We start from the raw sequence: 19130 nt of genomic DNA, 5'->3' as shown, positions 1-19130 counted from the left end.
CCCCGGCCACAGTAAACAACCTTGCAGATGCACTAAAACAGTGGGAGAATCCTCGGGCTGTTACCGGCAGGCCTGTGGCAAATAACTTCAAACTTTAAAACAGTTTGTTTCTTTTGAGGGAGAACAGCAGTGCATTATTATGTATACCCACAGTGACTGGCATGGCTTTCGTTATTACATATATACAACTGGGTATTAAATTAAGCAGCACTGGTTCAGTGCTTTGCTCAAGGGTACACCGGCAGTGGCCCTCCCAGGAATTGAACCAGCAACCCTCTGTTCCCAGAGTGCTATACCGCCCCGGTAGAGCAGTCAGTGTGACCCACATCGCGCCAGCTCCAGGTCCTCAGGACGTGCCCTCCTCCAGAATGGCCCTGACCCGCACGGGGTCCGCCCGGCCTTTGGTCTCCTTCTGCACCAGGCCCACCAGCTTGTTGAGAACCTTCTTGTTCCCCGTCCTGATGGCCCGCACCTGCAGGGCAGAGAGACGCGCGGGAGGTGACCCCGAGCCGTGACCCTGCTGTGAGAAAGGCCTCCATGGGGACGGCCTGCACATTCACAAAGGCAGAGACCCGTCTCTTCTGCTCCGAGAATAACTCCGGGTGACGGGCAGCTGGGATGGCTCCACAGACCCTGCGCCGCCCACCCCTGGGTCCTCATTAAAAAGGGGTTTATTTCTACATGACCGTACGACTGCGGTTCATGGCATTAATCACTGTGTCTCCGCGATTGTGTAGCCGATGTGTATTTTCAGACAGCCATTGTAGCTCAGCCAAGCCTCAAAGCCCAATTTTAAACACATACCGATAATCAATTTCTGCCCTCCTACTTGTGCATTCTAACCTTAAACCCTGTGCCGCCTTTGCTCGGCCTTAGACTCCTACTGCTTGTGAGCGCTCATTCTTAGACCCTGCGCTACCTGTGCGCTCTCAGCCATAAACCCTACGCCATTTATGTGTGCTCAGTCTTACGCTCCCTGCTACATGTGAGTACTCACTCTCTGACTCTGTACTACTTGTGTGTGTTCGCCACGCAGCCTTAGAGCCCTGCTCCAGCTCTCTCACCTCCTTTGGGTGCGAGTCGATGACACCCTGACATATCCGTATTAACTCAGCGCTGTCGTCCATCAGACCCAAATCCTGCTCCTCTACAATCTGCGCTGGACTCCGCCCACTTCCCTTCCACAGCTCCAGGAACACCTGAAACACATGCATACACACACACACACATGTGCACACACAAAGACAAGCACACACAAGCATGCACTCAAAAGACTTTATAACCATATTCCATTCCACAGTTTCATTACTATCATTGCAAAGGAGGGTCAAAATGACTAGCTGGAGAAATCAAGAAAGGACCCTGTTCTCTTCTGCCAGCCTACCAGATTTCCCATCTTAAACTTCAGTGCTTAGCATTTAATGGAGGTATCAAGAAATGTCTGCAATGAATATGAATTATGAAAAGCGATAAACTGAGAAAAAGAAATGACTTAACACTAAAGGATAACTAGAACCAGGACAGAGAGTAATAATAAATGTCTGACTCAGTGAGTGGGTGAAAGAATGAGAAAATCTAAGAGGGAACAAAGTGAGTGAGTGAGTGAGTGAGTGAGTGAGTGAGTGGGAAGCTACATGAAGTGTGACTTAGTGACTGGGTGAGCGAGTGAGAGCGTGTTTGTGTGTGAGTGCAGTGAGTGAACTGTGTGCGTGTGTGTGTGTGTGTGTGTGTGCGCGTGTGGAGTGAGTGAGTGTGTGTTTGTCTGTGAGCGCAGTGAGCGAGCTGTGTGTGTGTGTGTGTGTGTGTGTGTGTGTGTGTGTGTGTGGAGTAAGTGAGTGTGTGTTTGTCTGTGATTGCAGTGAGTGAGCTCTGTGTGTGTGTGTGTGTGTGTGTGCGTGCGTAGTAAGTGTATGGGAGAGAGGAGTGAGGGAGCTGCTTGAGTGAGTAATGTGAGTGGGTGACTGTGTGAATGAGAGATGAGGAGAGTGTCTCTCTCACTCACCAGCTTGGCTGCGGAGGAGGAAACTCGTCCGTCCTCCAGCAGGTCCAGCAGCTGAGCCAGGCAGCGTGGAGAGACAGGGCTGAAAGACAGGGCAGGACAGAGCCCATCAGAGCTGTCACGCCGGGCCTGCCCCAGTAACAGGGGGGCCTTTCTGCTGTGACAGTGCTGATCTGGCCTGTCTGAACTCAGCAAGACAAACCAGCTACACTCACCGATGCTGCCCTCCAACACAGGAGAAACCTCTTTAACTCTAACCTGTGCCTCAAAATAAATATCTGAGCACAGCATGGTCACAGAAATAGAGAAATAACATAAATAGAGAGAAAACATCTCTAACTCTACAACCTATGCTTCAAAATAAATATGAGTACAGCAAGTCCACAAGACAACAAATATCTACAGAACAACACAGTATGTAATCACAACATGTGCCAAACCTATCTCTCTAATGCAGCGCGTACAATTCTGTGAGGACAGTGAGTAGAAGTTGGCAAATCCTAATTTTTTGAGGATTCTTGGGTTCTGAACCCATTTCTATCACCAGCCAGACATTACCTGCTCAACTGCATTCTAAAAATCCAAGATAAAAAAGAAAAAAAGTCAGCCAAAAAATTGAAAGTGCATATCAGAGTACGAAGCGGGGAAGATGTATCGCTTTAGCACCCTGGAATCCTCTTAAATATGATGTGTGAAGGGGTTTTAAGAAGTTTCACTTCTAATTTGCCATAAAGGAACATTTCCGCAGACTTCAGTGTGGCCGAGAGCAATTACGGTGAGGCGATCTCGTGTGCTTGAAATTCACGGTGGCGCGATACGATCTCGCTGCCCTTCAGAACTAGTTTGGATCACCTTGAGCAGGGCTTGTTGGCCGAGTTACTTATGTGGGAAGGGGGGGGGGGGCGGGACTGGGGGAGTCAGTACTGCAGTGCAGGGCTGAGTCAGCCCGTCTCTCACCTCTGGCTCACATTCAGGCCCTGCTGCTTGAGGAGACCCAGCACGTCCTTAATTACCCAGCCAATCACCTTCTTTGGCTCTGCCCTGGTCTGGCTGGCCACACCCACAAAGTAGTCCATCAGCCCGTCCTCATTCTAAACACAGGAGACACATCAGAAAGGGTACATTACATCATTACAGACTGAGGTCCTACTTGGGCAGAGGGTACCGGCAAAAAATTCTCAATGTACTAGGATCTACATAAGCTGTGCTTTTTCACCTTGCATTTATTTCACATACAGAAAAGCAGTGAGTTTCAATATGCTACACCATGACAGTATTCAAAGACTATGCATCCAGATGTAAATTCCATGCCTCTTTGGCTGGTGACATGCTCTTGCCACACAGGGTGGACAGTGGCCTCTACATTATACTGCCCTCTGCTGGATTGCAGGCTGAAGCACAGGAGAGCTAAAAAAAACAGATTCACTCCTTTCATCGCATTACCCCTGGTGACCTTTCCAAGTCAGGTCAGATAGCAGGAGCGACAGGGAAGTCCTGCCACACAGAGAACATGCCGTCTGAAATTAACTTCATGCACTGGGTATCACATGTGCTTATAAAAGGAAAAAGACTCCAGACAGAGGACAAGGGACCTCAGTCAGGAAAAGCAGGTCCCCCTGTTATGACAGACATCGAATCCTGGCCCCCATCATCATTTCAGTGAATCCTTTTTAGAGACTATTTCTCTGGGTTGACATATTTATTAGCCATTCTGACAGCATCAGCAGCGTCTACTCTCTGCTTGTCCTGTATGATGGTGTACATAAATAAGAGCTGTGAAAACAAGTGTATAAATAAGTGCATGAAATATCCCCCACTGTGCCAGCGGTCAAATGACCCTGTAACTCTCTCCTCCCTGTGTGAAGCTATGTGTGGCCAGATTGGTTAGTACTTGAGGAGATTGAAAAAGCAGGTCGCTGCTAAACCAGCTGTTGGTGGGCCAGTAGGGGGCGGTATTCCCTCTGGACCAAGCACAGAAACCAATGCACTACTTCAGAAAGCCCAGCACACGCTGTAGTGGACAGCATCTTTCTGACTCAGATCCCATGGCATTTACCGCAGAGCAGGGAGCACCCCGGTGTCCTAGCCAAATTCCAAATCTGGCTCTCTAAATATGGCTTTCTAATTATCACACTCTCCCACCTCAGCTGATATGTGGGAAGTGTTCAAAGTGCAAAACGGCTGCAATGTATTGAACGGGAACGCCCTTCCCACTGGTGGTAATGAGACACCTCACTCTCATGGTAAAGCACTTTGAGATTCATGAAAGACACTGCTATATAAATGCAATGGATTCTTATTTCGTTGCTGTCATTGCTGGTGTTCGGATGCCGGTCCTTCACACTCTCACTCACCACCAGGGTGAAGCTGTGCTCAGGCAGGAGGCCGAAGGTGTCCACCAGCCTCTCCCTCCGCACGGCCGGCAGCTCCGGGATCCTCTTCCGTACGGCGTCTATGAGTACCACCTGCTGCAGGTCCACCCATTGGGGAGGGGGGGCCGTTTCACTGTCGTACAGCATGAGGGGGGGCAAGTTGGGCTCCGGCATAAACCTTCACGCAAACAGAGAGAGATTCTGACCAGCCTGATGCATAAGTCAGATCACTGCCTTGTGACAGGAGGTATACTCAGGTCACCTCCACACTCTCATTAGTTCATTTCCACCCTCACTCATATTATATCAGACAAAAGTCCCCACACCACCAAAAGTCCCCCCACCTGTGTAACCCAGTCAGATACCAGACAATCAGCACATTCACACTGCAAAGAGTTAGAGTGGAGAGCTTACCTGTAGTCCTGAAGGCCTTCCTTGTCCCTCATTGGAAAGGTCTGCCTAAGAGCAAACAGAGTAAAACACAGGTCACCACTACAGCAGTCTGAGGGGGACCCATGACAGCGCTGTCACCAATTGTGGGGGGGGGGGGGGGGGGGGGGGGGTCAAGGCTGACACACTGAGGTACCTCAGTCTCTCAGACCGGAACTGCCAACAGTGAACCAACCACAGACCAGTGCAAATCATGACACAGCACAGCACAATCCCCACGCATGGGCTTTAAAACACCACAGCACATCTGCCCTGTGCGATCCATCAGCCAGGAAGAGAACTCAACGGAACTCTCCTATTCCGCGCGAGTCAGACGCCCCGGGTGAGCGAGCGTCCAAACTGGAGGAGCCGTGATGGAGGCCTAATGAAGGAGCTCTCGCCCGCCTCCACTCCCGGACCCCACGTGCCTCTCCACAGCATCTGTCTCCATGCGCTTCACACAGCACTGCCTCCTTCATGTCCTTCCAAGAACCCAGATCAATTAGTCAGGCGCCTAATGAAGTAACGCACCACATCCTGGCACACTTTACATGTTGTGCTTTAATCTGATTAGTTGCACTTGACTCTAATTATCTGCATTTATGGAAGAACAAATATATTTCCTTTGTCAGGAGCCCCCAATAAATACCCTGCTGAGGGCACTTTCCTCCTGACAAATGATTATTCCTCTTATTAAATTCGTCAGTTTATAATAATGTTCTCTCAATAATATATTAAGTCTCATTTGCAATGTATGAAAGCAATGCAAATCCAACTTAAATAATAATACATTACATTATTATTTCATTCATGCTCCATCCGCACTACACTTTAAATACACACACACTCACCGTTCAGTATTAATCATGTTCCACTCTGCTTTTATGTAATATAGCAAACCCTATCTTTTCTCTAGTACCCATTTTCCAGCCATCCTCATATATAGAAAGGGTCTGCTGGGCCACTCTGACACAGCCCTGTGGGGCCACAGGTTTCCTGCACACACATGTGAGCGTGGAGACAGGAGCAATGTAGCACAGCACGAAGCCATACCCGTGTTCAGATCCCTTTATTTCTTTGACCCAAATTCTGGAGTACAATGTATGTTGCGTATGTTGATATGTCTTAGAAACACTGAGGGGTCCAACAAAAGATTCATTATAGAGGCCTTTCCATTTAACAAACAAAAAGCAGAAGTAGTCAAATCTGGACAAATCATCATGACAAACATTTCTGCTGACATATTTCTCCACGTCCCTTACCCGGATTTGTAATCAAAGGCCCGGGTCTCGTTCAGCACTGTTCCACCGCTCTCGATGACCTCCATCTGTCTCTGAATCTCGTATTCTGCGGAGAACATTTCAGGACTGATATCAGAGGCTCAGTGAGCACCCAGCAGCCAGCTCTCAGCGTTCACAATCTACCATCTGTCAGAACACAGGGGGCTCCACACAAGTTTTTGGGGTCAATGAATGTTAGTCTCCCATGTAAAATCGGTTTTAATTTCACTCTTACATGCAGCTTATGAGCACACATATCAATAAAATAAAATGAAAACAATAAAATGTACATTAAATCCGAAAAAAGTAAAAGCGTGCACTGCTTGATACTGAAATTAATACTGCCATATCTGAGTTAGTGTTTCAAGAAAAGTCAACTTTCTGGTATCTTCAGGGACAGAATTAAGGAATAAATCTTACGCTGCCAAAACACTTAGTTTCTGTCTCGCGAGACACTGAAGCTTTGAAGACTTTGCCAGTTTATTGCTTAACTGAGCGTTAAAAAAGACAGAGATTAATAATCGTGGAAGTCGCAGAAATGCTTCATTGTCCGCAAGTCTTATCTTTAACTTACAGCTGAACTCAGAGAACACGGATAATTACACATCAGCATTCACTTTCGCCAGGCAACTGTTTCAGGTTGACAGCCAGAGAAAGGGACAGAGTGTGTGTGTGTGTGTGTGTGTGTGTGTGTGTGTGTGTGTGTGTGTGTGCTCCTACACATCCTTCTGAGAAACTCTGAGCAGCCAGCCTATTCCCTGCACACTCACAGGAGGGTACTTTCCACTTTGCTACTCCCAGTATGCACTTCCCCAAGCTGCGGAATGTCAATGAGGTTATTTCCCCATGAGCACCGGCAGCAATGGGCCCGATTCCTGACACAGCGCGCAGGGCACAGACCAGCCACCAGGGGGCGCTGCTCTCACCTATGGCCCTCGCCAGGAAGCGGGCGCTGTTAATGTTCTTCACCTCAGTCCTCACTCCCAACGGCTCCCCTGGCCGATGCACGGAGACGTTGGCATCAACCCTCAGCTGGCCCTCTGTTGGAGGAAACACCAAAAAGTAAAAAATGTATTCCAAACTGTGTATAAATCTGAATGCTAATTTTAAAAAAAACTGCATAAATCCTAAATTACTTTTCAAGTGGATTCTACACACTATGTAGTTCAGGTATGCTTTAAAATATATATTTAACAGTAGCGTAAAACAGGAGTACTTACACATTCCCCAGTTCTGTTCCTAACTTTTATTTTAAATGTTTTACTTCATCAGTTTAATACCCCATCACCAGTATCACCAGTATACCAATGGTGATATCTCAATGAACAGCACACAATCACTGCTCGTGACATTACAACTGAGTATCTGTCTGTGGACTGATGTTGGATTTGTAAGGAGGGTAGATGAGAACAGTGTGTGTGTCTGTGAGAGAGCTGACAGGGGTACTGCAGATGCGCTGTGGCTGATGGGCAGGTTGTAGCTGTTGTCTCTCCACTGGGGCGGACAAAGTTGTTGTCTCAGGGCCCACAGGTGTGTTGTCTATGTGACAGAGATGAACAGGAGGTGTGTCGTTTCTGTAACAGAGCTGAGAGGTGTGTTGTCTCTGGGATGGGGCTGACAGGTGTGCTGTCTCTGGGACGGGGCTGACAGGTGTGTGGTCTCTGGGACAGGGCTGACAGGTGTGTGGTCTCTGGGACAGGGCTGACAGGTGTGTGGTCTCTGGGACAGGGCTGACAGGTGTGCTGTCTCTGGGACGGGGCTGACAGGTGTGCTGTCTCTGGGACGGGGCTGACAGGTGTGTGGTCTCTGGGACAGGGCTGACAGGTGTGTGGTCTCTGGGACAGGGCTGACAGGTGTGTGGTCTCTGGGACAGGGCTGACAGGTGTGTGGTCTCTGGGACAGGGCTGACAGGTGTGTTGTCTCTGGGACGGGGCTGACAGGTGTGTGGTCTCTGGGACGGGGCTGACAGGTGTGCTGTCTCTGGGACAGGGCTGACAGGTGTGCTGTCTCTGGGACGGGGCTGACAGGTGTGTGGTCTCTGGGACAGAGCTGACAGGTGTGCTGTCTCTGGGACAGGGCTGACAGGTGTGCTGTCTCTGGGACAGGGCTGACAGGTGTGCTGTCTCTGGGACGGGGCTGACAGGTGTGCTGTCTCTGGGACAGGGCTGACAGGTGTGTTGTCTCTGGGACAGGGCTGACAGGTGTGGGTGCTGCCGGAGGCAGTGGTCCTCACCAGCCATGTTTCCCTGGCAGGTCCCCAGGGTCTGCAGGATGAGCTGGAGCTCCCGCACAGCGGCGGCTGCCTCCTCACCACAGCACAGATCCGGCTCCATCACCAGCTCCATCAGCCCCACGCCTGCACACACGCACATACCACTTAAACATACAGTGCCACACACAAACACAGACACGCACATACCATTTACACACACAGTATACATACAGTACTCACAGACACATTTATACATACACCACCACATACAGACGCACAGACACACACATACCATTTATACACACAGTGCCACAGACACACACATACCAATTACACATACACCATCACACACACAGACACAGACAGACACATTCCATTTGCACGCAGACTCACGCAGACTCACGCAGACCTGCTCTGTTGAGGTCGATGAGGGTCTGGCTCCGGCTGTCATCATGAAGACTCTTGCCGCTATCCTGCTCCAGTTGGATCTGCTTGATCCGCACACTCTTGGTCACCACCTGGTTCTGCTTGCGTCCAACCAGGTGACTGTACCTGAGCCTCCCGTCAACTGCAATGGGCAGCCGCTGCTGAGTGATCTGATAGCCTGCCTGAACCACAGAGAAACCGTGTCCATGGTTAGAGCACAATAATTGGATTATAATAATGTTATTATTATTCATGATATAATATTTACAAGGGTCACTGTATGAACGGGTGATAGGTTAACGACAAAATAAATTTTAAATTAACAATTAGCAATAAATTACCTTCACAATTACCTCCAAACTAGCTGCAGTACTTCCAGAAAGGAAAAAAAAAGTTCATGCAAAATCTTATTACCAAAATGGAATTGACACACATTATTTATGTGCCAAAGCAAACCAATTATGCGTGTAGGGACAAACGAGATATTTGGAGTAATTAATCTATGATTAAAATATTGACATTACATCCCAGGTTCAAAATGTTAAAAGCAAGCACATACATATTTCATTACATTCAATTTAAAGGAGCTGCTCTAAGTAGGTAGCTCTTTATGTGTTGCCATGGCAATAGAGACCAGAGGAGACAAAACATTAATCACAGTTATTGGCACGACAAAAAATTACATATATCTGGGAGCAAAAAAAACGCAATTAAACATCGCCATCTGCATGTTGTACCTGATCAACAAATTAATCTTTGGCCCAAAAACAAACACAACTGAGCACTACAGACAGCTCATTTTAGCCGGGCTCCTGTAAATATGGCTGACACATGCCGCATCAATCTTCTGTTTTTACCTCATTGTGGTATGGAAATATCACTGTGATGAGGTCATGGCAACATATCCAAACAGTAATTGAATGCATTTGTCTTGACTTTTATGGTTTGTAATGTCTAAATAGAAAAAAAAATAGGCATGGTGTACGGCCCAAGGCTGCCACTGGGATAAGGTGGCCTGCCTAAAACAGCTCCAGTCTACAAGCCCTCCACATAATCACACCTATTTCCTGGCTTTAAAAAACAAAGATCTTTTAAAATGCAGTTACAATCCTTTGTAGTCCATGGTGTCCTCTACACCACACTCTAGCCACATCGCCCTGCTGGTTGCAATGTCCGTTATGCTCCTTGCTGATTTCTATCATACCAAGCTATAACTTCCAATCCCTGGACGTAGAGTACCAGTCAAAAGCTTGGACACACCTGTTCAAGATAATGGGAAACATGCATTCAAAGACATTTTGATCTAATGTTTAATTGCTTGAAAATTGTTTCTTAAACATTTAAGTGAATTTGATGAATTGCTTTCTATTTTTGAAAAATACTTTGGCTACTTTGAAGAATCTAACAAGATAGATTTGATTTGTTTAATACTTTTTTTGGTCACTGCATAATTCCATTTGTGTTATTTTCCACAGTTTACTGGAAAATAGTAAAAATAAAGAAAAACCCTTAAACATTTTGACTGGTACTGTATGTGAAATTGTGTGCACCAAGCCATTCTGGTTTGAACAAACAGGGTGGCAACTGTGCCAATAAGAAATTAAATGTCTGAAGCGAACCATGGTTTGCGAGCCCCGTAGGGAAACTGATCAAAGAGACGCATGTGTTTCTGTGCTGCAGTGGGCACACTTCAGGTACTTTGAGTTCTTGGAGCCACAGTGGTCTCCAGAAGAAGTACTCAATACAGTGGATTGTCAGACACTGGCTCTAAGAGGAAACCTCCACTCGATAAAATGTTACCACAGGCAGCTTTGTTGGAGTCAATAAATACTTCACCCACACTGCATTCCCTGTCAGCATGCGTCAGCTTGAAAATTTCTGAGACAATGTCCAACGATGAGCCTCTGCTTAGAGATTCAGTACACATTTGTGGAGGCATGCTAATCAACCTTCAGTGTGAAGCCATTTAATTCCAACAGGAGATGCTGGTCAGGAAAATGCTGCATGAACGCTGGAAGCACTGAATGAACAATGAGACGTACATTCAACGGGGGGAAATCAGGGATTTGGTGTGAAGTGTTGACAGTGAGAAAAATCGATCTCTGAATCCACATGCCCTTTTCACTACAGACCCAGAATTTCTCAGGCCCACTAAGCACAGAAGCGGACAGTGAATGGATGGCACATAACATTAATAGTAAGGGCCTGACACAGCAACTCCATCTCACTGTAACTCCACACCCTCCTGGGCTTGGTGGTCTATTCAAATGGCTCTGCTATTGCCTAAACACTACCTACAATTGATTGTTTTGCTCAGCTGTTCCACAGTTAAACTATTGAATACTGTCATTTTTCAGGTCATGTGCATATGGCTTTAAGAGGGAACAACCTGTGTTCTGAGGGTGATGTTAACTTCCAGATACACTCATCACCTCTTTTTCACATTGATAAATGAAAAAAAAAATTGACACCCTGTTGTATTAAGTTTTTAATACATACCATTACTTCCATGTTTATGAATAAATTAGGAGAAGAAGAAAAGAGCTACAGTAGTATCCCTGTTTGCAGTGCTCGGTCTCCTTGTGAGAGTGTATGCCATCCCTGGTTGCCACGCTGAGAATGTGTGACAAAGCAGCTCTTCGCTGCATAATCCTTAGGCCTCCAGCTGGGATTTCACCAAGATTCATTTCTGACTTACAAAGAAAATTCTCCTCCATAACAGAGGGTAATGCTGCCGGCAGCTTCTTAGAACCCCCTCACTAATCAGGGGAAGCTGTTAAAAAGCAACCAAACCGCACTGCTCTACACAGCAGTGAAACAAGACTCAGAGGCACAACTCCCATACCTCTCACCTGATCTGAGAGCTACAACAGGCCCTTACAGAAAAACAGAAATGAGATAGATTTCTGTGGCATTCAAGGGTAAGCGCAGGTCCTTTTGTACTGGTGCCAAACCCATCCATGGTTGGTTTCCCCAATAGTGAAATTGACCAGAGAGAAATGATGAAGTGCTCCACGCTGCTATGGTTAGCAGTAAAATATTCAAATTCAGCATCTTCACACTCCTAAAATGCAACAATGAAGTGACAAAAAAAAAGATCTCAAAATGATATATGTGTGCTTTGTTCGAGGTCTTTCCCATTTTAAAATGTCTTAAATTCATTTTGTGGAGGATTTGTAGGGCTACTGGCATTGAGTCTTCTCAAATAATTTTGCGCATATCAATTTTCTGGGATCTAAAAAGCTGTCTATAACAGCTCTAAAATTACCCAGGAGCTTTGAGAGATGGGAAATGGTGCCACCATTTCAATTCATTACCGACTGCCTCTACACAGCAAGGTGAAAAGCACTTAGCCTTAACTTGACTGTTAGCAGCTTTTAAAAGCAAGGACAGTCATTCGTCTAAGTAAGTATTCTCCAGGGTCCTATTAATACGCAATACGGGTGCCTGTCAGCAGAGATCTGTCAAAATTACAGCTCCGCAATGCTAAAGCAAGGTAGAGAGAAGTCTTCTGGACAAATGAACGCAATGCAATAAATCTATCTTTGAACAAACTAACACAAAACCACACAGAGCTCGTTTTCTAGCAACTGTATAGGTAAAATGAAGTGTAGACTCACAGGTAGATCGGCGTAGAAGTAGTGTTTCCGGTCGAACAGTGACTTCCTGTTGATGGTGCATTCGAGGGCCAGCCCTGTCATTACCGCTGCCTCCACACATCTTCTGTTCAGCACCTGCAGAGGAAGAGGAGCGAACACTCGGTGAGGAAGAGAATGGAGTACACACCCTCACTGCCACGACATAAGACAACAAACCGGCCTGCTGACTGACCTGGGATCTGCTGCATTGCTGGGCAATGTGAGCACCAACACTCTGGTGTATCAAAATGTCCCAACGAAGAGGGTAACCACACAGTACCATACAGACGTTTGCGTGGAAATAACATTTAAGGTGTTACAAAGTGTTTATTGCCTCTTGTTGGTGCAGACACAACGTAATATCAACCTATGCTTTCCTCAACAGCTGTCATTTCCTGTCAGGATCCACTTTCACTGAGGTAAAATAAACTGGTAGAGTGCAGATAAATCTTTCCAGGTCATACTAAAACTGATCTTACCATTTAGTTTTACTGACAGACAGCATTACTCTCAGAGTGAATAGTGCATTAAATATTCATGCTTTATGTATTCTAAACCACCCTGGATAGGGACCTCTGTGAAATTTGGTTAATAACTACAATTATAAAAACAACATATGCATAGAAAGCACTCAGCTACGACATCAGACCTCTACGCCTGTTCAGTTAGAATGTTGCCATTATGCACTCTCCACAGAGCAATCCTCAACACTGACGTATGGACAATGTCATTATAATTTTTTCTCCAATAAACAATGATTAAAGGAATTAATGATGTGCATTTTAATGAATGATTTCACCACTAGAGGGTAGAAAGTAGTCAATCAAAAGATCTGTGATTATAGTACTTTAAAGTGCTTACAGTACTTCAAAAGTGCATTGATATTTTATTTATCTTTGAATGCACCAAATTTGACTTTGAAATACACGTCACTACCTAAATCATAGTGAATAAAATAAAACCAGAAAAAGTGCTTTGACGGGACAAACCAAGTAGTTGAGAATGACAGGAAGAGTTGCCTGGGTTGTTTCAGTGAACACTAATTCTGAATTTTGAATGACTTATAATAATGTTTTATAAGAGTTTTAAGATGGTGTACAAAAATAACATAGGAATGTGTGTGTGTCTTTACCTCAATCATCACTTAAACCTCGCGTTAATCGAGTCAGATAACAGGGCTGTATAAAAAATAAAGTATTAAATAACTGAACTCACGGGTAAAGTGCCGGGCAGGGATGCGTCGAAGAAGGACACCAAGGAGTTTGGCGGAGCAGAAAATCTGACCTGGGATCCTGAGAACAGCTTTGTGTTGGAGTGGATCTGTGCGTGGACCTCCAAACCAACAACACCGACCAGCTGCTGGGGAACGCTGCTGACAGATTGGATTCAGTGTTATACCTTTACCTTAACTAGTCAGACTGCACTAGGAGCGTCACTTAAAGTAGAGCTGTACTGCTTGCGCAACTATTGGTAACGTTACACCGTAACACTTGCTGACAGCTGGCAAGCGAGCTAGCTAACGCTACCGTGACATTCAACATGTCGCAGTGTAAAATACCAACCTTTTCTTTTTTATTTGAGCTTGACTGTGGCAACGCTGGGTAGAGCTCCCAAAACTCTTACTGCATACGTGATGGCAGGCGTTTTGAGAGAATATCCTCAGGTACCGTGTTGTAATTTTTCTATTTATACAGCATACAACTGTGCACAACCCCGTTGACGAGGCAGCCATGACTGTCTTTGCCTTTTGTATTGTGGAAGTTGTAGTTCCACTGCCTGTGATTCTACTGGCATGCTCCGTCCGTTGAAGATGTTTAGACTACATGTCCCATACCAGTGCACGATTCTGAGGTACGACGTCGTAATTATTTCCCGGGTTAAAAGTCATTCACATGTTACTATGGGAAGAGGTGCAGACTTCTGGCGGGAGTTTAACGCGTGTCTTTAGGACGCATAGTACACATAGTTTTATGAGGAAAGCTGAGCGTCTTGGGGGATAAGTTTTCTGCTCCGATCGCTAGATTAAAGAGATGGCTGAACAGAGAAAGGAAATAGAGGACGTGCGCAGTAACGGAACAGTGAAATTTAACTGTACAAACGGTGTACCCGAAACTTCACACCCAGGAACCGGAGAGCAGGGTATCCGTCCAGTGCAGAACGGCTTGAAGGCACCACAACGATTCACCTTCAGCGCAGAACCCACCATGGAAGACATCCGACGGCTGCAGGCCGAGTTCACGGACGAGCGGGACTGGAACCAGTTTCACCAGCCCAGGAACCTGCTTCTCGCTCTTGTCGGGGAGGTGGGAGAAGTGTCAGAGCTGTTCCAGTGGCGAGGGGAAGTGGCCGAGGGGTTGCCCGGCTGGACGGAGCGAGAGCGGGAGCAGCTGGCCCATGAACTGAGCGACGTGCTCATCTACCTGCTGGAACTGGCAGAGAAGTGCCACGTTGACCTTCCCCAAGAAGTGCTCCGTAAAATGGCTCTCAACCGGCTCAAGTACCCGGCCAGCAAGGTGCACGGCTCGGCTAAGAAGTACACGGAGTACCAAGACTAAACTGAAGAGAAAGTTACCCTGTTCCCTCGACACTTTTTATGATTGATACCGTTCTTCCCGAGTTTGCGCTTTGATTAGGGGAGATTTGATAAAGCACTGTATCTACCGTGATACTCCCTAACTACATTTGGAGTTAGAATAACTATTTTATATTTTGATGGATCTATGGGGTGTGTGCTGGAATGCGTTACTAGCAAGGTCACGGAGTAATTTTGTTTTTCGGTCTCATGATATCTTTTAATATTCGATGTTATTTTGTTTTTAATGGTAATCAGTTTTCTGGACCCGTGTCAGTTTATTATGTCAAGCGAGTCAGATTTCATTTCGGATGAATGGCGTTGCAAGGCACGGCACAGCGGATAAATGTGGTTGTTATTGTGCTAGATGCTGAATGTTAGATGCTATTTTGTAAGTTTGAATGTAAATGAGGCTGAAAGATATGTTTTAACCTGAAATTGAACCCACCCCCAGCGTCATATATTGTCTGTTCTGTAACAGTACAAAACCATAAACCTTGTTTTAAAGACTTGCCTTGTGTGGATTCTTTCTCGTCACTTCATAGCGCTTTGCTCTCACTGGCTGACTGAATGGTCAATTCAAGCACCCTGTATTGGATGTATGACTTTTCTACTTGTACACAATGTACACAGTCTTTTGATTTGCTTTGGCTAGTGGTCTACAAGCCTTATAATACTGAGATATTGTTTGATACCCATGTAACACTAAGTACCGTGTTTCTCTACTACTCTGCAAGGGAGAGCTAAGGGGATGGACGTCTCACTGGCACTCAACTGTTAAACATGGTCTCTGAATGTAGGTCTAGTGCTTTTCTGTTTGGTGATGCTTGTGTGGCTGTGACTGACTTCAGTGCATGACAAGTGGATGACTACACTAGCAGCAGGCGCCTACTCTCTGCAGAGAGATAGAGGAAAAACATGCCTCTTCAGGCAAACCAAAATTCATTACATTTTGGTGATCCATTTATTGGATTACTATACTCGGAGGGCCATTCAATCAAATCACACTGGAAGGAATAAAGTGTTAGTTGTTTTATTTGAAGTTGATATAAAACAAAACTAAAAATGTTATGTATTATGAAGAAAATGAGGGTTTTTTAGTTTACAGAAATTTGAGATAGAACTGTTCTGTTTTAGTTTAATTGTGTTGTTCTTTGACTGGTATTTTAATCACAATACTTCAGTATCGTTGAAGTGCCAGGCACTTTAGCTCTGTTATAGTGTAGAAGTGTCAGTTTTTATTGTCAGAGGTTTATGGGTGATTCCACCCTTCCAGAATCAGGTGATTTGGGGGGGATATGGAAAGCTAGGATATCTCCAGAAGTTGGAGACCAGTCCTAGGCCTGCCATGAACAAGTGCATGTTTTGTGAAACAAGCAAAAAGTAATACAATCTAAAAACTGCAGGAGTCTGTTAGAAGAGTAATTGGTATCTGCTTGTCTGAAGGAAGAGAGAACAAGCACCAGGTTCAGCGGGCGGGGTACAGATTTGTACATCCTGAAACGGCAAACAGGGTAGCCTTATTTTGCTTTGTTCTTTTGTTATTGATGGTACCGAAAGACTTGTAACATTAGCTTCAGTGGCTTTCATGCAAGGGTTCAAATAAACTACAAGCGCATATTCTTGTGCAAGCAGTTTTGTGTATTAAAAAAAAAACAACACAGGAAAGCTTTCCTATATACTTGGATTTTTCAGAAAAGCTACCCATTGGGGAATTGCAATGCAACATCTGTGATGACAAGACAAAAGTCTTGTTCCATGTATTTAAAATATTGCAGCTCTGCTGGCAGGGGTTTGTTTATGAGGGCTTAGCCATAAATCTTTTCAAATACAAAATGTAATGGCAGGCTCCTGTAGTTTATTAGCTCTCCCGTAAGTGATAATGTAAACAGCCTTGAGGCTGAGACAGACCTTTATTGAAGGAAGTAAAAAGAGTTGGGTACCGATATTCAGGTTTTAGCAGATGCCTGAGTCACCGCAGACTTTGGGAAGGCTGCACGGGGGCTCTACAGTGCTGCCGGTCTCCAGCGTCTCTCAGCCTGGCAGGAGTTGCCTGTAAATAATGACACTGCATTTCCCAGCAGACACTGCTTCCCTCCAACATTCAGATAAACCTGTGCCCGTTCCAACCCAAAGTTATCTGCACTAAGTACATGGGTGATTGTAGAGAGAGGCTTACCACAGTGGACTGGAATGCTCATACAGTCAGGAGAGATGCGTTTTTTTTTTTTTCCCGGCAATGAAATTACAAACATGACGTTTTGTTAAATCCACCTGACCTGTTTTGACTCATAACCTTGTCCGTTTTGTGAGCATGTGAAACTGAAGGTGTAATACGCAGTTCAAGGGAGGTGAACATAATCACAAGAAGTAAGACGGGGACTAACCGTTTCACGCACACATCCAGACTAATAGCTCAATCTGCACCTACCGAGTTGACTTAATGTGATATTGATTCAAAGGTGTTCATGGAGACAGCTGTGGTTGGCTTGTATTGCATTTTAGAAAATTTTATCTTATTATGGAAAGGGTTTAAAACTGACTCCACTAATCTCTGTGAAAATCTGATTTGCAATTCAGCCACATTTAATTGAATTGTCAGCATGAATGTATATTCATGTACGTTTCTGTGCTTTTTGAACACACTAATTTTGGCTTTGTAAGCATTATAAATTTGGAGATGGACGTCATCAGCATGGTTTTTTTTAACCATATGGTCTGCTTTTTAAATGACAATGTATTCTAATCACCTTTTTCTGTCCAATTAAATAGTTGGCAATGTGATTTCACGAGGATTGAATTTATATGAGCGGTGAATATGAATGAAGTCAGACGAGTTAATAGTGTATTCCTGGAAGTGCAGTTCTGAAAAATATTCAGTATTAGTACAGAGTTGGGAAGCTGAGTGGATGCAGTAAGATCTTGTCTATCCTACCTTGCCTCAATCAGAAAGCAGGACTGAGGCAGGATAGGATAGGCTAGATCTTACTGCATCTAGGCACTTACGTCCAAGGACGTTGCAAAGAGGAACTTGTATTCAGTTGTCATTTAGTGGTGTATTTGTACAATAATAATAAAAAGTGTTTTCAAAATTATATTTTAAGGTTATTATATTTCATGTTATTTTTTGATCTGACAGCATTGCGGCAGCGTTGTGTCCCGTTCTCATGGCAACATCAGTAATGACAAAGGTGATGTTTGGAATCGTGATGAAGTTTCAGCTTTGCTCCAGCAATGCAAACTGGGTACTCTGATTTTAAACAGACCGTTTTCCTAAAGAACAGAAATTCACAAAAAATGCAAATGAGTGAATAATTCTGAATTCTCTCCCAGGAGGCCATTCATCAGCATCTCTTTTACAAGGCGGGGTTCTGCCTGAGTGCCAGTTCAGTTGAAGCAGAACACTCAAATAAGACTTCTGTTTTATGAGAGGTTGTAGCGAAGGGCGAGAGCAGTCACCCCACCCGGCCTTGAACCCGGGTCTACGGGGTACCAAACATGCAACTTTGACCGCGACACCAAAGAGCCAGGCTCGTTGATATGGCAGTCAGAGCGCATACTCAACCGTAGTGACGGCACTCCGTCACAGAGGTTCACCTCAACCTTAGCTGTTTAACTGGTCCCAGATCCGCTATCACCCAGGAGTTCATATCACATTACACAGGATCAACCTATATAGGACACCAGAATCTGTGAATTCTGAAAAATACATCATCATAACAAATGGAGCACATGCAGGTCAAGAAGCACAGAGGTGACCTGGTTTACATTCCCTTAAGGTTTATGAACAGCTGGATGAATTACACCGTTTGCACATATTGACAGCTCTGTTATGGGGTTTTAGGACTGTGCAATTATGAGGGAAGCATCTTGCTGCTAGGAACATAATTTCCATGTAACAAGCAGCATTGAACCACTGTTTAAAAATGACCTGAAGAAGTGGCAGGAGCATAGGTTACACTGAATAATGTCTGTAACAATGAGGGAGCAGTCTGTGTGCTATGCTGCAAAATTCTCTGTGGTGAAAGACATTCATTCATCCTATTTTATAGAGACAGCCTAGTGGTGTCAGGAACTGGGTGTGTTAATTAGCCTATGAAAGAGACACAGCCGCTCTGCCCAGGGAATACATTAACATAAAGGTCAGGTTTGTTTTACCGTCTGTGAAATTAACATCTTGGCATAATTATTGTAAGAATTCA

The 19130-nt window shown here is 45.1% G+C and overlaps 2 protein-coding genes across 2 annotated transcripts; one reads left to right on the top strand and one right to left on the bottom strand.

Moving 5' to 3' along the window:
- Positions 1-322: 322 nt before the first annotated feature.
- On the bottom strand, positions 323-14088 carry gatb (glutamyl-tRNA(Gln) amidotransferase, subunit B). Its single transcript, XM_036517016.1, has 13 exons — positions 13919-14088; positions 13572-13728; positions 12339-12452; positions 8702-8900; positions 8314-8436; positions 7007-7120; positions 6063-6147; positions 4786-4830; positions 4354-4549; positions 2957-3090; positions 2003-2081; positions 1065-1199; positions 323-472 (listed from the first exon to the last, which is right to left on the bottom strand). Exons 1-13 carry the CDS (start codon positions 14086-14088, stop codon positions 347-349), a joined length of 1677 nt encoding a protein of 558 aa, XP_036372909.1. The 3' UTR covers positions 323-346.
- A 168-nt stretch (positions 14089-14256) lies between these two features.
- On the top strand, positions 14257-15378 carry dctpp1 (dCTP pyrophosphatase 1). Its single transcript, XM_036517285.1, has one exon. The coding sequence runs from the start codon at positions 14387-14389 to the stop codon at positions 14909-14911; it is 525 nt and encodes a 174-aa protein (XP_036373178.1). The 5' UTR covers positions 14257-14386; the 3' UTR covers positions 14912-15378.
- The last annotated feature ends 3752 nt before the right edge of the window (positions 15379-19130 follow it).

Source organism: Megalops cyprinoides, chromosome 22, assembly GCF_013368585.1.
Source record: "Megalops cyprinoides isolate fMegCyp1 chromosome 22, fMegCyp1.pri, whole genome shotgun sequence".
NCBI classification, from domain to species: Eukaryota; Metazoa; Chordata; class Actinopteri; order Elopiformes; family Megalopidae; genus Megalops; species Megalops cyprinoides.
Note: the sequence above shows the minus strand (reverse complement) of the source record. Positions and strands in the feature narration are given on the sequence as shown.

What these genes read in the sequence shown, in the direction of transcription:
- gatb (XM_036517016.1), bottom strand. Translation starts at nt 14,088, where the DNA reads ATGGCTGCCTCGTCAACGGGGTTGTGCACAGTTGTATGCTGTATAAAT. An exon ending in CTTCCTGGCGAGGGCCATAG is followed by an intron (nt 6,148 to 7,006) that starts GTGAGAGCAGCG and finishes TGTTCTCCGCAG; the next exon opens with AATACGAGATTCAGAGACAG. An exon ending in AGCACAGCTTCACCCTGGTG is followed by an intron (nt 3,091 to 4,353) that starts GTGAGTGAGAGT and finishes TCCTGTGTTTAG; the next exon opens with AATGAGGACGGGCTGATGGA.
- dctpp1 (XM_036517285.1), top strand. Translation starts at nt 14,387, where the DNA reads ATGGCTGAACAGAGAAAGGAAATAGAGGACGTGCGCAGTAACGGAACA.